The 16,631-nt window shown below is 42.1% G+C and overlaps 1 protein-coding gene across 5 annotated transcripts in view; it reads left to right on the top strand.

Annotated features, from left to right (window-relative positions):
* LOC119723000 (deoxyribodipyrimidine photo-lyase-like) overlaps nucleotides 1–16,631 on the top strand; it is a 39,844-nt gene that overhangs the window by 22,682 nt on the left and 531 nt on the right. For 3 of the 5 annotated variants that reach the window (XM_038193455.1, XM_038193450.1, XM_038193452.1), the window contains exons 6-10: nucleotides 11,726–11,884; nucleotides 12,636–12,834; nucleotides 13,641–13,793; nucleotides 14,477–14,598; nucleotides 15,191–15,350. In XM_038193455.1, coding sequence (XP_038049383.1) covers nucleotides 11,726–11,884; nucleotides 12,636–12,834; nucleotides 13,641–13,793; nucleotides 14,477–14,598; nucleotides 15,191–15,350 — 793 coding nt within the window. Of the gene's footprint in view, nucleotides 1–4,745; nucleotides 4,865–6,863; nucleotides 7,019–8,259; nucleotides 8,459–9,420; nucleotides 9,567–10,665; nucleotides 10,846–11,725; nucleotides 11,885–12,635; nucleotides 12,835–13,640; nucleotides 13,794–14,476; nucleotides 14,599–15,190; nucleotides 15,351–16,631 lie in introns of those variants that run through there. The other 2 variants (XM_038193453.1, XM_038193454.1) reach the window with 2 other exon arrangements.

Here is a 16,631-nt window from a genome sequence, read left to right as displayed (position 1 = left end):
GTTTGCAGAATGTCAAGTTAAGAATAAAAAAACTCGTGCAAACTCTGCGAACGGCTTTATTTACCGCGAAATAACGCAAAACCGTAAAGCCCGGTTCATACTTCATGCGAAAGCGAATGCGAAAGCGAATTCGACGTCATAAAACATTCGCTGCGAAATTCGCCCTTTTTTTGTGAAATGACGTAATAGCATTGAGGCATACGTATCAATTTGCAAAACAGCCCCCAAGAATCGCGAAATACCATGACAGTAATTTTTAAAATAAACACGTACCGTACACATGTACTGTAAAATAACAGAGTGTTACACAGTTTTGGAATTACAACGCATTATTTGTGAATTATTCATTCTTTTTCAAAAACTTCTAAACCCCCTGCAGAAACACTGCCACTTCCTGATCTCACGGTATTGTAGAGGTTCCGATTTATGCATAATTATGTATAGGCCTCATTAGTACTTTTTTTGGTATCAATCATTTAATTCATAAACAAATAATTATACATATATAGGTTTTCCCCTTCCTCCACTTAAAAGTACACATTCATAACAGTCCCATGGTCTATTTCGATCAAAATCAAATAATGTCTTGAATCAAGGATCACTGTATACCTAGGCCCTATATGAACCATTATACACACGAATGTATTGATCTGATAATATATGAAATATTGCGGTGGTTTTTTTTTACTTTCTTTTTAAAGAATCTGTGCGCCTTTGGTTGGAAAAGTTTAACACTCCATGGACAGCTGTAAAAAATGTGTTACTTTAATTAAACATGCGTATGACTTCCGTTAGTTGGATCTATGTTTTCCGGATGAGTGGAAAAACATGCCCGTTTAGAACAGCGCTTCTTTGGTGTGTCCAATTCAATAGCAGTTTTTAAAGGGGAAAATCATCGATCCCGGCCATTTTGTATTATCCTTTTTTATGCCGAAAAGGACTCGCATCAAACTGGGGAGAAAATCCAAATGGCCCTTAGGATCCCCGGCATACTAAAGTGTTCGCCAAAATCTTTTGCTTGCTTTCAGGCCTTCTTCGTAATGTATCTCTCTTTAATAATTCAGGCTCCGCCATGAGTGAGTCTGCTTTACAGTCCATTCATGTATCAGGTAGGCTTTGATACATCGTCAAAAAATATAAATACCATGAGAATTGGCTAACTGGGCCTTATTAACGCGGACATTTATTTCTTAATAACGTGATAGGTTGCATTTTTGCGTAATTCGCAAAATCATGACTATCTCGAATATTTGGGCGGGCATAATATTAATGCATAATATCGTATATTACACTATGTAAAATTGCAGTGGTTTTGCAATGCAGTACGTGGGTAGCAATGCTTTGGTGTGCATTGCGTAATACTTTTTTAAGCCGTGCAGAAATCGGCAACTAACTTGCCGTTCTTAAGTGAATTTTGCACGGGATTTTTTATTCGTAAGTTGAAATTCTGCAAAAGCAGACTCATTCATGACTGTTTGGTGTTGGAATGATCGTTCTAATGAAATTAGACATAAAAAAAATTAGGCGGTGTCCCCTCCCAGACGCACGGGTATGACACTTAAGAATTGCGGTTTTGAAGGTTGGACACCCCACCTACTCGCTGCCGCCATTAAACCTTTTGTGAGAGACCTCAATGGGCTCTCGGATTATATGGGTAAAATACGAACAAGGAAATATTTGAGAGGATTTCCGACCAAGAGGATAACACAGAAACGGCCACTATTAAGAGCAGGAATTTGAAATCCCCTAACAGACGCAAAATGCTTTGAATGTTGTAATTCCAGGCCATTATAGCAAAAGGGATTTGATTTCGCATCAACGCTGTTTCTTTCAACGGCCTCATAATGTACAATCTCCGTAAAAGTGGGATGCAGAACAATGACTGAAGTGTATAATGCCAACCTTTGGAAATTGCCCAACTATAGGCCTATTGGATTGAAAACAAAACTATTGCCTGTTGCAGCCGACTTTTTGTTTTTTACGCCATTTGCCCCTTACTGTTTAAAAATATGGCCAACTCCCAGCAATGGCGAAATTCTTGAATTATTTTATTTTCACTTGGGTGAGCAGCTCTATGGGTGAGCTGGCCAAATGCAGAAAAGAAAAGAAAAGGTGAAATTATCGGAATCGTTCTTTTGCCGGCGCAGCCCCCCACTTTTTAGCGTCATGACCCGCCCCTAAAAGGGTCAGACAAAATGGCATTAAATGGTTTTGAACTTGTTGCTTCGGAGAAAGGAACAAGAGGGGAGAGAGGATGGTCGAGTTTGTGTTAGAACACAAACTAAAAGTTGGAAATACATTCTTTAAAAAGCACAAAAGCCGCTACTGGACATGGGAGAGTCCCAATGGACAATACCAGAATCAGATAGACTACATCCTCTGCAGTAGCCGTGGGATAATCAAGAAGTGTGAAGTAATAACAGCTGTAGACATAGCCAGTGACCACAGAATGGTAAGAGCTTCCATAAGTATCAACCAAAAGCTTGCCAGGCTTAAATTCATCCAGAAGAAGAAGAAGAAAGGAATTAAAATAATGAAGTTGAAGGAAAGGAAAGAGGAGTTCCAACTGAAGATCCATAACCGATTTGCATCCTTGGAAATGGAGGAGATGGATATCGATGAACGGTGCCAGACCATTACTACAGTAATGCTGGAAGAGGCTAGAGAGATAGCCCCAACAGGGAAAGTTGATGAGAAAGGTGAATGTTGATGAAGGATATGTCCGAATTCTAGAAGACATTTATACTGATGCAACTGCCCGTATTTATATTGCCAACGATGTATCCAGGACTGTCAACATCCAGAGAGGCGTAAGGCAGGGCGACACCCTTTCTCCAAAGATATTTACTACAACTATAGAGGAAGTGTTTAGAAAGACAGACTTGGATAATGGTGTTAATATTGACGGAGAACCTCTCACAGACCTGCGATTCGCTGATGATGTGGCAATGATTTCAACAACTATTAAAGGTATGGATGAGCAGCTATCCAGCTTAAACAAAGAAAGCAAGCTAATTGGCTTAACCATGCATAAAGACAAAACAAAGTACATGACAAACTTTGAGACCCAGGAAGACATTGAAATAGAGGGACGGAAACTAGAGAAGGTGAACAACTATAAGTACCTTGGACAGACACTGAAAATGGAGGACACCACGAGAGAAGAGGTGATGCTGAGAATCAAAGCAGGGTGGATGAAATTTGGTCAACACAAAGACATGCTAACTGACAACAAATTACCAATATCACTAAGGAAGAGACTATTCAATCAGTGTGTGCTATCCACTATGACTTATGGATCAGAAACTCGGTCATTAACTAAAGAACTTGAACAGAAACTCACAACAGCACAGAGAGCTATGGAAAGACAGATGCTTCACTTATCCCTACGAGATGGAGTAAAACATGAAGTAATTCGGCAGAAAACTGGGGTGAAAGATGTCATAGAGAAAGTCAGCGAAGCAAAATGAAGATGGGCAGGGCATGTAGCAAGAATTCAGGATAATAGATGGACATGCAGATTAACAGATTGGCAACCACGAATGGGAAAGCGAAGGAGAGGAAGACCAAAGAAACGATGGAGAGATGATATAACTACATATATGGGAACAGCGACTTGGACTAGGACAGCCAGAAACAGAAGTGATTGGAAACGTCATGAGGAGGGCTTCATTCGACAGTGGATGGACGTAGCCTGATAGATAGATAGATAGATAGAACTTGTTGAAGTACCGCCTAGGCTATATGTGTTGGGAGACAGTGTACCCAAAAATGCATAAGGCGAAGTAAAAAAAAAACATGTTTAGCGTCCCCGCCCGCTTCCTTTTTAGAGGCCGCCTCCTTTTTTTTTTTTTTTTTTTTTTTTTTTAAAAGACAAAAATTGATAAATTTTAACGATCTCTGACGAAAGAAATCGTATTTTTAGACTTTTATACCGTGTATAAAGCTGTGGAAATAGTCAATGAGTCCAAGTGGCGGCCATTTGAAAAAAGCTGGTAACCGTCTTGAAAAATAGCCCGGCCGCGTTGTCTTGAAAAATGTGTCGGGCGGCCATTTTGAAAAAAAAAAAAAAAAAAAAAAAGGGCCTCCTCCTTCCTTTTTGTCAAAGAGGCAGGACGCTAAACATGTTTTTTTTTTAAATTTTGCCTAATAGAGTCCGCCCCACTAGATCTCAAAGGAAAGGGCGCGCAGTGACGGTTGTTGCAACTATAGGCGTAGGCCTAGTACTAGTACTTTTTTCCCGGTCGTCAGAGAGCAGTGCCATAAAAAAAAATGTTGATATTTACCCAACTGCATGAAGACCATGATTTTGGAAATTTCGGAGTTGTGAAGTGAAGCTTGAGGAAACTGAAGATCGGAAGCCTGCGTCTCCATCTTGTCTCTCAACATTTCTGACATCTTCATGATTTCCTTCCGACGCGGATACAGCCAAAGGTGTTGTATTTACACCGAAGCGGCGGGTAAGAAATTTGAGAGCGCCTGCCACGTGCTTCTGGAAAAGATGTAAACGAGCCGACCGTCGCATCAGCAGGGCTGCACCACCATTCCTTGCAATTGGCATAAAATAATCATATGGCCATTGCAAATTGACATGAATTGGATATTTGTACATTCCACACGCACAAAGATGGAAATGTGGTCCACATTGTAATGTTTTGTAAAAGTGGATACACACAACAAAACGTATGAACCGCGGCCCGCTGGTCAAGCCAAAAGCGCCATAACTTGGGGCGCCTCACGCGGATAGAGCGCCCCCAAGAGTCTACCGGCATTCAAGAGTTATTTGTAAGACCGTACCGACCGCGCAGCCCCACCGTAAATAAACGTTAGTTTGACCGGTGAGCAAGCGGGCAAGAATTGGTAGGTAAATGATTAACTATAGCTGGAGTTACCTCAGCCCTAAATGTTATCATTGGGTTGTTGTTTGTGTTATGTTATGATAAAATCTGAGGGCTGAGGTAACTCCAGCATAGCATTAGCAATATAGTTGTCCCGAGTCGAGTTGTCTCAACGGTCGACTTGTCTGACATTCATATGATATGGGGGGTCAGACAACTCGACCGTTAAGACAACTTGACTTGGGACAGCTCGACCTTTGACTTGAGACAACTCGACCGTTGAGACAACTCAACCGTTGAGACAACTCAACCGTTGAGACAACTCAACCGTATGTGCGTTAAATGGAATGACAAGTCGTCCATTGAGACAAATCTCCTGTTGAGACAAATCTACTCGCAATTTTTCGTGGAATATTCATAGTAGGCCCTATCTATCATCGTGTTCGGGTTTGATCATTAGGTAGGGGTTGCTTGACGGGATACAATGGGGTTGGCTCGGCCGGGACTCCCATTTTTTGCTGGGGTTTTCCAAGCTTTTTTACTTGTCTCAACGGTCGAGTTGTCTCAATGGTCGAGTTGTCTCAACGAATGTCGGACACTTCGCCCCATTTCCACGTCGCCCCATGTCACTTCGCCCCTAACCACTTCGCCCCATCCCCACTTCGCCCCATTCCCACATCGCCCCATTCCCACTTCGCCCCATTCCCACTTCGCCCCATTCCCACTTCGCCCCATCCCCACTTCGCCCCATCCCCACTTCGCCCCAGCCGTTACATGTAAAACAAATAAAATCTCATCTATTTTTTTTTGGCTTAAAAAACAATTTCAACAGATTCACTAATTGCTAACCAACGGAAAGAATTAGCCCATCACCAAATAAACAATTCATAACCAACCTTTCAAGCTAGGCTCTCCCCTATACCGAGAAAAAAGCTTGAAGTAAAAGATCCAACTTTGTTCCCAACCCGGCTATACCAACCCGACGTCTCCCACTTATCTGAGAACGACAATACCTTTGACATCCTAATTTCACTCTTGGAGGAACCAATCTCATCTAAATGAAGTTGTTAGTGTCACATATCAGACAAATTGGGAGCATTTATTATCTGGGGTCTTTGGCTGTTTATTTGTTCTGCACCCCTAGCCTTCACCTTTTTCATACTACATGGGGCGAAGTGGGGATGGGGCGAAGTGGGGATGGGGCGAAGCGGGGATGGGGCGAAGTGGGGATGGGGCGAAGCGGAGATGGGCAGATGTGGGGATGGGGCGAAGTGGGGATGGGGCGAAGTAGTTAGGGGCGAAGTGACATGGGGCGACGTGGAAATGGGGCGAAGCGTCCGACACCCGTCTCAACGGACGAGCTGTCTCGGGTCAAGTTGTCCCAATGGTCGATTTGTCTGACATTCCTAGATAATTAGCCAAAAGAGGGTACATATGCACAGCTGTTTGTGTATGTGAGATTTGCATTTGTAAACTCAGTGAAGTGCTGTAGTCCGAACTCGAGCCTGGACTCCAGTCATGCCAGTCCCGATTTTCAAGGACTCGGACTCGGATAGTGGGGACTCGGACTCGAACAATGAAGACTCGACTATTTCGAGGACTTGGCCCGAGGTCCAGAAAAAAAAAACACAGTGAGGTCATGTTGTGCATCTCTCTTTAGCAGACCATGGAGGTAGGAATCGATAGGACTGATGACATCAAACGCAGGACTGGAGTCCGGGCTCGAGTCCACTGGAGTCCGGGCTCGAGTCCAGACTCAAGTTCGGACAACGTAAAAAAATCCTGGATGTTGCTAAGCATGTTATGGTCTAGGAAAACTCATATGAGTACCTATACTGTTAAAAAAGATTTTTCGCATGCATTGCTGTGTGGGGCACAATGCAGAGAAAGTCCAGATTTGTGACACATTTTATGGGTTGGGGAAACCCACAAACTTAGGCACACAAAGAAATCACTTTATACCGTTTATACCAATCACGGATGTGTGCTAATCATCGAATGATCCTGTGTGCGTTAATTTTTCAGTGATGGCAAAGGGTGAGAAAAAAGGTAAGCCGACAACCAAGAGATTGAAGACTGCAGATGAGGGTTCATCATCATCGTCATCATCACTGGCAACATCTCCTCCATCTAAGAAACTGAAAACTGAAAATGGAACATCAGATGACTCTGAGCAAGAGGTAAGTCTTGCTGCATTGATTAAAAAAAAATTGTTTGTACTGTGGATTTGTGTTAAGTACCCGAGTAAGGCCCCCCCCCCCAAGTTTCTGGTATGCGCGCGCATCACCATAGCCATGCGCGTCGGCAAAATGAAAAAGTATTTTTTTCAATGTAAGATGATGTCTCAAACCGCCAAACTCACTGGTTTGACTGGAATCCTGCTGCTGCACAATCACCATTTGCGGTCATCAGCCGACATTGAAGAAAAAAAAAACGGTAAAAAAAAAAAAAAAAAAATTTGCGTCGCCGCACCACTTTTGAGGCAAGCTCCATACCAGTTGAGTCTTTTTTTTAGGCCTTAAGCCTAGTTTTTAATTCGAGGTAAGAAACACAGAGAGCAACGCAACAACTGACCGAAACTGCAACACAGACATACAAAAATCTTGCAGACAATCTGCAAATTCTTTTGCGGTACCTCAAGGACTGGGTGTAGCATTGTGCCACCCTGCAGGGTTTTCGCCAACGAATTACTGGTGAAATCCAAGCCCTCAGAAGAACACGGATGGTCCGCAGAGCTATTGCAGACAAGAGAACACAGGCCACAACTATGCATTGATCTGAATGACAGACAGGGGGAAGGTCTAGCAGCAAGACAGTGAAAATGTGAACCTTATCTGTAATTGCTTTACCGAACATCATCCTTGGCTCCCGGTTTTAATGTACAAACATGACAAAACGTACCGAACATCGTTGTTGAAAAAAGTCAACAGATAAACAAAAAAACCTACCGGATGTACATGTATTAAACACTGTTGGGGCCACTTTTAATTCCCGAACATCAAATCACCCATGGTTACATTGCGGTTGAATGTTGCAGAGCAATAGATGGCTATTATTTCCCTAAGGAATAAAAGTGAAAACCATCCGTTGCTAAAGTTTTGTGACAGCTCCTTGTGTCAGTTCAGTGACTTCACTATTGGTCAAAAGAGGGTACCGGCGGTTCAAAATCTGTATACTGAACGATCGTTTCTATGAACACTTTCTGTGGATCCCACGATGTTCGTTATAGCGGCGTTCCACTATTTTACATGCAACTTCTTGATGTTTTACCCTCAATCTTTGCAAAATCCACAAAATTCATCCTGGTGCATTTTGAAGTTTTTTTGGGACTGCAAAAATGTGCTGTCTGAAGTTGATGTCTTGTGAAAGTGAGTTTTTCTTCAAAATTTCGATTTTTAAAACTGATTGTAGAAGAATTTAGTTTCAACAGGTGAAATCTGCCCCCTCTGAAGCTCAGGGCATCATGGAGAAACTTGCGGCTCTCCGTCTGCGTACAGCAGGTTCAGTGGCAGCTTTCAAGTTCAACAAGAAGCGGGTGCGAGTTTTGTCGCAAGTCAAGGACGTACCGGAGGGCTGTCACGGGATCGTGTATTGGATGTCCAGAGATCAACGAGTGCAGGGTCAGGATTGAATCATGTTATTGTCTGAAATAAGGACATCTTTAACCCTAACACCTTTGGTTTATTTACTAGAAAGTATCCTGAATCTGCCAAAATCCATCCATTTTGCCATGCACAAAAATGTTGGTGGCCAGTGAGTCCATCAGAATCCACCAGTTAGCCGGGAGTAAATCTGTTGAGATCCTGAATCCATCAAAGTCCCCCAACAGCTCAATATGGAGGTATCCTGAATCCATCAAAATCCTGCAGTACCGCTAGGCTTCATGTCCTGAATCCATCAAAATACCCCAACTTTTTCAATATGGAGGTATCCTGAATCTGCCGAAATCCCCCGAAACAGGGGTGTGGATTTTGAGGGTTAAAGGAAAAGTTAAAGGAAAAGGTTTCTGATTTAATACAAGAACATTTTAATTTACCTTCATTGAGCTGTTCGTATCTCTGTTTTGTATTGCATTTGTACTCGTGTCCGTCACATAAAAAAAACAATCAAAACCCTAAGTACGTAGATGCAGTTCAATCATCTGATAATTAAAAATCCTTGATATGATACTGTTATTTCAGAACTAAATAAACAAATTCTTGAATGTTTTGAAATCATGGACACCCCCAATAACAGGCTGTACAAGAATGTACTCGTACTTAAACCTTAATAAAATTTCTAAACAAACTTCGCTTACTTGAGGCCTACATGTGGATGAGGTTGAACCCAATTAAAAGTTGCAAGTGAAAAGAATCTGCAATTTTTTTCCTACAGATTATAGGAAACCAATGAGTGTCACTTATTTGAACTCAACTAAAGAAGTCAAAATGTTAATTACTTGAGTTCTTGATAACTTACACTTGGTTTGAATTCTTAACTGGTAACACATCCACTTTAACTCGGGTGAAACCTCAACTATAACTCTGGTGAAAGCTTTCATTTACATTTTCAATTTTTGTTTATTCTCCATTTCCTTTTCCAGATAATTGGAGTATGTTGTACGCCCAGCGCCTTGCCATGAAGCTGGCAGTACCACTCCGTGTCTGCTTCTGTCTACAGCCCAGGTTCCTAGATGCAACTATTCGTCATTTTGCTTTCATGTTGAAGGGACTTGCCGAAGTTGAGCAGGTTTGTATGGTACTGAGAATTTAGATGTTGAAGTAATTATGCCAGAGTCACCTTTTGTTTGATAGTGGCCATGATTGTCCGCTTTGAACAGCGCACCCTATAGGAAGATGGTGTCAGAGATGAAGTTATGTTTATGTACAAGTACAGTAACAAGAAAGAGGGGTGAAAGATAACAAATGAATGCCTGTCAAAATTCATATGTACAGCTTGTAACTTGACCTGATTAACTTGTAAGTTGACCTAAGACTGAGTGACTTGTGATGACTTGTCTACAACTATCAAGTTTGCCAATCTCTTCACCCCGTGCCTACGCCCAATTCCAGGTGTATCCCACTGCCACACCCACCTCCATATCCACCCACCCCCACCTTCATCCTTATCCCAACCCTCTTCCATCCCTACCCCACTCCCGCTCCCACCCCCACCACCCATTCCAAAATTTGTATCCTTGTGGAGACATTTCTTTGTTCCCGTGTAGTAAAGTGTTCAATTTTGAAAGTGAATTTTCAAAATGCTCTTATTTTAACCAGAATGAGTTTCCTTGGCTGAAATTTGGAATTAATATCCCTTTTCTAAAACTCTTCCATTTGCGACAGATCAATCCACCTTGGAAATTCCTAGTTTTTGAGTAAAACCCATATATCTATTTCGTGAAAACCTTGTGGAGACCTATTCATCTATAGAAATTGCCCTGTGGAGACCTTTACAATGTTTTGTTCACTATTGTGTGTGAGTCTCCACAAGGCTACAAATTTGTGGTCACCATCCCCACCCGCACTCACCCCACCCCTAGACCCACCCCAACCCCATCCCCACCCCAACCCCATCCCCACCCCAACCCCATCCCCACCCCAACCCCATCCCCACCCCAACCCCATCCCCACCGACACCCCTTTCCCCCTACAAGATCTACATGTATGTGAGACAGCTAGAGCAAATCCATTAGAATTTTTACCCATTATCTTTAAGATATGAGTTGAAAGATTTGATAGACAGTGAAACTCAAGTTTGGTTAAAAAACTTCAAATCTTTAAGAAAAATGAAAAAGAGTTTGTTCTTAAAGAAATCTTTATGTTGATTGATATGTGATTTTTTTTAGGAACTTAAAGAGCTGGACATACCGTTCCATCTTCTGATTGGTGAAGCCAAGGATGTGCTGCCTAACTTTGTGAAAGATCACAACATTGGCGGCCTGGTAACAGACTTCTCTCCACTCAGGGTTCCATCAAAGTGGGTCAAGGAAGCCACAGAGAGTTTGCCAGACATTCCCGTGTGCCAGGTAATAACTGCATATAGACTCGCGCACTAGCACCCCTCAACTGTTACGAGAATATTTGGAGGGACTCACGAACATATTGCCCCCTGCATTATATTTCAATTGATGAAAACAAATTTTGCTCGATAAACCTCACTCCCCAAGGCCAACCTGCCCCAATGTTTGAGAAAAAAATGGTTTCAAAAATTCTGTCTTTATTAATCAGAGTGTTTTGATAAGCTATGATTGAAAAATTATAGCCGTGGCCTCGTGGTCGGGAACATCAAATTCGTGGACTGTGGGTAATTCTGCAGGTTGTGGGTTCGAGTCCAGCCTGGGGTTATGGTGCGTGCGCCCTTGGGCAAGGCACTTTGTCACTCCTTGCTTCTCCTTCCCCACCCAGCAGTAAATGGGTACCTGTGAGGGCAGAGATGGTTATTGTGGTTGATTTTTAGCTGCCTTGCTCCAAAATGGCAGCATTGAGCTCTATACTCCCAAGGGAGCTGAGATGGTATTTGGAATGTTTAATTAGTCCAATGATCAATATTAATGTAAAGCACTTTGATCTTTATAGTTATAAATACCATATAAGAACCCATTATTATTATCATTATTTTCCCATGCTGTTGCAGCCACGATGTCAACCAAATCATGTCAACCAAATCATCAACCAGCTTTCTTTTTTTGCCAGAGATCAGAAGCGAATGTCTTGGACTTAGCACAGGAAATAGTTGCTTAGCAAAAAATAGGTTACCAGCTAAAATGTCATATGTTCCGTATTGCTTGTGACTGGTCCACCGCAGATTTTCGCTTAGCGCATACATTTTCTTAGCAGTATTTTCTTGCTTAGAAGCTCCACGAAAGTGGCGCCCACTTTGAGAGTTTCATTTCTTTGCCATGACAGGTAGACACGCACAACATCGTACCGTGCTGGGAGGCCTCGCCCAAACTTGAGTACGGAGCCCGCACCATCAGACCAAAGATAACTAAACTACTGCCAACATTCTTGACGGAATTTCCTCCCGTTGTCAAACATCCACACCAAGCGAAACCAATGCCTAAGGTTAGTGATAGACTTGTAATTTGACTAACGATGTACTTTTCTTTCTTTCTTTTTAGCCCTTTCCTTACCATGGGCGACTTTTGTCTACAAGAACTACCCCCCTGCTGATTCCCATGGGCGACTTTAGTCGACCAGGAAACCACACACAAAACACCCTCAACACAGACATATTCACTACTTTTCAGAAAGGCGGCATGTTGATATGTTTGGCTGCCCATACATCAACTATATACCAGCTGAAAGAGTGTTTTCGGATCTTTCTATTGGTGTGGTTTATTCATAGTGTTACCACTACAAAAAAATGAGAAAAGTGCTTCAGAAGTATCCACGCACAATTTGAGGTATGGAGTGCCATTTGGTCATGTGGTGAAATGGCTTGCAGTTTGATAATTGGGACCAGATGAACAAACAGGCATAACTTTCTTATATTTGCACGTATGGACTTCATTATTACATCACATAAAAGAGTAAAGTTCAAGGAACAAACTTTACACACAACACCTATGATTTTAATCACTCCTTGGCAGTGAAAATCTGGGTTGAAAAAAAGTGAGTTTTTTACTCCTGCTCATTTTTTCACGCTCTGGTGATTTCCGCATGACTGAGCAAACAATTTGGTCCTGGGGAGAGCCAAGTCAATAAACAATGTGGGCATGAAAGGGTTAGATTACAACTATGTCACCTACAAGATGCTGTGATTTGAAATCCCTCATAAAAAATAGCCGAGTCAAAATTTGCATTGTTCCATCAGCCAGTGGACTGGGATGCTGCCGATTGCTCCCTTGACGTCGACCGTACCGTCGGAGAAGTATCGTGGGCCAAACCAGGCACGACAGCAGGCTTGCTAATGCTGGAAGAGTTCTGCCTCAAACGACTCAAGTACTTCGGGGCGGACAGAAACAACCCCAACAAGTCTGCGCTCAGTAACCTCTCCCCGTGGATTCACTTTGGTACGTGTTAAAGCTACAGTCCATCATTTGCAGCTATCAAAATTGTGACTGACGTAATTATTGTTGAAAAACATACTTGGTTGAAAGATAGTAAGGGGACTAAACTCCCTGTGAAATTATTCTTTCTGGCATGCTGTCAATTTGAAGAAATCAACGAAAGAAGGCCTTTCCATCAGTGCGTCTTAAGACGTACCGTTGGAATTTTCCGTTAGTAGTTCGTTTTTTATACGGCGAAGCGCGCAAGTGTTGACATGACGCACACGCGCGCGCCTTCTATAACTCGTCGGATCAGTGCGTGACATCGCGTAGCTGCATTCGGCTCAGTAAGAATGTGTCTCGGACGCTGAATTCAGGCCCAATTCAAAACAAGATTCAGCAACTTTTGATTTGAAATCGAGATCCTAGAATGTTGTTTTTCTCGAAAAATACAGCTGACGCTGAGCTGAAACTTCATCAGGTTAGTTGCTTATCACCCTTCTTTAGATTTTGAGAATGTTTGTTGCTTCAAACGAACAAAATGCACAAATTACAAATGATGGACTATACCTTTAACAGGAGTCAATTTTGTGGAGAAGTGAAGCGCAGAAATTTGCTTAAAGAACAGAAAATATTTATTTAGCAAAAAAAACCAGATTACTGGCCACAATTCCATGCCAAATTATCTGCTGGAGAAATATCTGAAGATGACACAGACCCAGAATGATTGAAGTTTCCGTTTCACAGATTGATGCCTTTTTTTAAGATTCAGCTAAAAAGTGTGATCAAACTTTAAGACGTTTCTTTGTCCACGCCGTTGTATTTTGTAGGTCAGATATCAGCCCAACGTGCCGCTCTGGTCGTGCGTGGCTATCGCAGCAAGTACAGTAAGTCGGTGGAAGGGTATATCGAGGAGAGCGTGGTTCGACGCGAGCTGTCCGACAATTTCTGCTTCTACAATGAGAACTATGACTCAATCCAAGGTACGTGTTTGTACCGTCCATCGAGAAAAAAATGATGAGAAAATTGATGAAAAGATCTTTTCTGTAAGGCATGTTCTGAACAACCAGTTCAGAACTGTTCAACATTTTACTTGTGACACATTTCACGTATGTCTCATAGTGTGCAAGTCCTCGACTTGCGCAACAAATCATGGCGTAACTTGCACAATCATTTTAGGTGGCGTAAGTTGAGGCATAGCGACTGAAAATGACCTATTTTACAAGTAAATCGTGATCATCATGGAGACTGTCATTGCACAACTGATCAAGATTGAAACAAGATTCTCACAGTTTTGTGTTTGAGTAACATTATTTGCTATTTTACTCGTGACAGAAATTTTAAGAGTTGCCGCACGATTCCGAAGAAAGTCGGACAAACTTATTTTCAGAATGGTGGACTGAGGTGATTCAATGATTGTTTTGTGAACGATCAAATTCATACACAAACAGCCGTTGTAAATGCTTTATTATCCTAGTCCAAGATGTTTAGATAATTGAAAACGTTGCGCAGCTATTCCAAATTTGGTGAAATCGATCCTAAGTCTATTGCGCAACTGCGTAACAAAAACTGCGCAGCAAATTTGTTGCGTACATGTAAGTCCTACGCGTGGCGTAAGCTACGCACTTTTTCATGAAATCGGCTGATGTACTTTTTTCTTCTTCAGGAACCAATGACTGGGCCAAGCAAACACTGAAGGTGCATGCTAAAGACAAGAGGGAGTACGTCTACAGCAAGGAACGGCTTGAAAAGGCCAGGACCCATGACGACCTGTGGAATGCTGCACAGGTACGAAGCATTAAAGTATTGACCCAAGCACTCGCATTGTCGGATCAAGATTTGGAAAGGGTGGGGGGCACATTGCCAGGAAGTTGGGGTGTTCTAGGCTGCCAAATTACGCCAATTTTCAATGTGGTATTTTTGATTTGGTTGGGGAGGGGCTGGGTAGGCTTTGCCTGGAAAGGGGAGGGGGGGAGGGTGGGGGCCGGGCTTGGGGTGGGAGGTTGGCTAGGCTGGGCATCATTAACCCTAACCCACCTCACTCCTCAAAAATCCTCCTGGCGGTTTTGGAGGATTCTAGAGGATTGAGGATGAATGGTGATTGAATCAAATGAGGATTCTGGAGGATTGAGGATGAATGGTGATTGAAGCACATGAGGATTTTGGAGGATTGAGGATGAATGGTGATTGAAGCACAAGAGGATTTTGGAGGATTGAGGATGAATGCATTTTGAGGCAGGACTGTCTGACAATTTTGAAAAATTTAGGCGGAGTTGCAAAATTTTGGAGGATTTTGGAGGATTGAGGATGGTTGTAAGCAACAAGGGCCTAGGGGGTTAGGGTTAACAACTAGTATTATTCCCTCCTTTCCTTGAGACAGGTTCAGCTTGTCAAAGAAGCCAAGATGCACGGCTTCTTGAGGATGTACTGGGCCAAGAAGATCTTGGAGTGGACCCCGTCCCCGGAGGAAGCACTGGAGATTGCCATCTACCTCAACGACAAGTACAGCCTGGATGGCCGAGACCCCAATGGCTACGTGGGTAAGGACTTACACGTAAGGGGGAAAAATATAGATAAACCCTTGCTCTAACACACCCTCCAATTCACTTCAATACTTGCTGAAAATGATTTGACTTTGAAACTTTCAAGAAGGATCACAAACATTTACAGATATGAGACTAGATCCGAGGTCAATTCCAGTATCTATAACCAAAACATTGACCTGAGAGCGCAAGATTATGAAATGAGATGGATATTTGGTTCAAACATTATTCTCCGTGAAAGATTTATTTAACCTTTAAGACTTGTGGTTTTAAGTGCTTATTAGTATTTGTCTCGAAACGAAACTGCAAAAGCTCACTTCTGAAGAAACCTACATGTACATGAGAAAACACCCCCCAAAAATGATTAGTTTATAAGTGTTGTAGTTGAGTCCACAAGCTGTCCAAATAAACTTTGAAAAAGGCATTCATCTGTGTGTTCCTTCGTCATTGTTCATCCGATGTTACTTGTTACTGGACTCCTGATTTGACTTGTGATTTACTTTAGCTGGACTTAAAAGGGAATATGCAACACTCTCAAACGAAAGTAGCAAATTATCACGAAATACCTTACTGGACCGTTAGTGAAGCATCCTGCAAAATCTTGGCACCTGGTGTGCTTTCATTTTCAAGAAAAGTGGTATTTTTGTATCAATTTCCAACTCTGGTTGGCCGACGTGCATTGGAAAAACTTTTTTTTTTTTCTCAAATACTGCCCCAATTTATCATACTTAGTTCGCATTTTGTTTGCAATCCATTACTTACCTACGAACCGGTACAAGCCAGCTACACTGGTTCCCTAACCTTACAATTCCCCAATGTCTATAAATTGCTCCGTTTCATCTTAAGTGCGGTCAAGAACCAGACTACAGGAACATTATTGTTTTTCTGGATTTTTCCAGCATCTACGAACACAAAACTTCAAACATGTCAGTGTAATCATATTGGCTATAAAATACCAACCCCCAAAATCCATCCATTTCTTAAAATTACAGCAAAAGCAAATGTTTTATATTCCCTTTAAAAAGTATAAGTATCATTTTGTTAAAGGGAATGTACAACATTTGCTTTTGCTGCAACTTTTGGAAATAGATGGATTTGGAGGATTAAGTTATAGCAAATAATGTTGACATGACTTGTTTCACGTTTGGGGCTTGTAGATGCTTGGAAAAACCATGAAAACCAATCGTATTCTTGTAGTCTGGTTCCCTGACCCACTTTAGATGAAACGGAGCAATCATGACAATCAGTCTAGCAGGCTTGTACCCCTTCACAGGTGTG

The sequence above is a fragment of the Patiria miniata genome, unplaced genomic scaffold (assembly GCF_015706575.1).
Source record: "Patiria miniata isolate m_02_andy unplaced genomic scaffold, ASM1570657v1 HiC_scaffold_16, whole genome shotgun sequence".
Taxonomy (NCBI): Eukaryota; Metazoa; Echinodermata; class Asteroidea; order Valvatida; family Asterinidae; genus Patiria; species Patiria miniata.
Note: the sequence above shows the minus strand (reverse complement) of the source record. Positions and strands in the feature narration are given on the sequence as shown.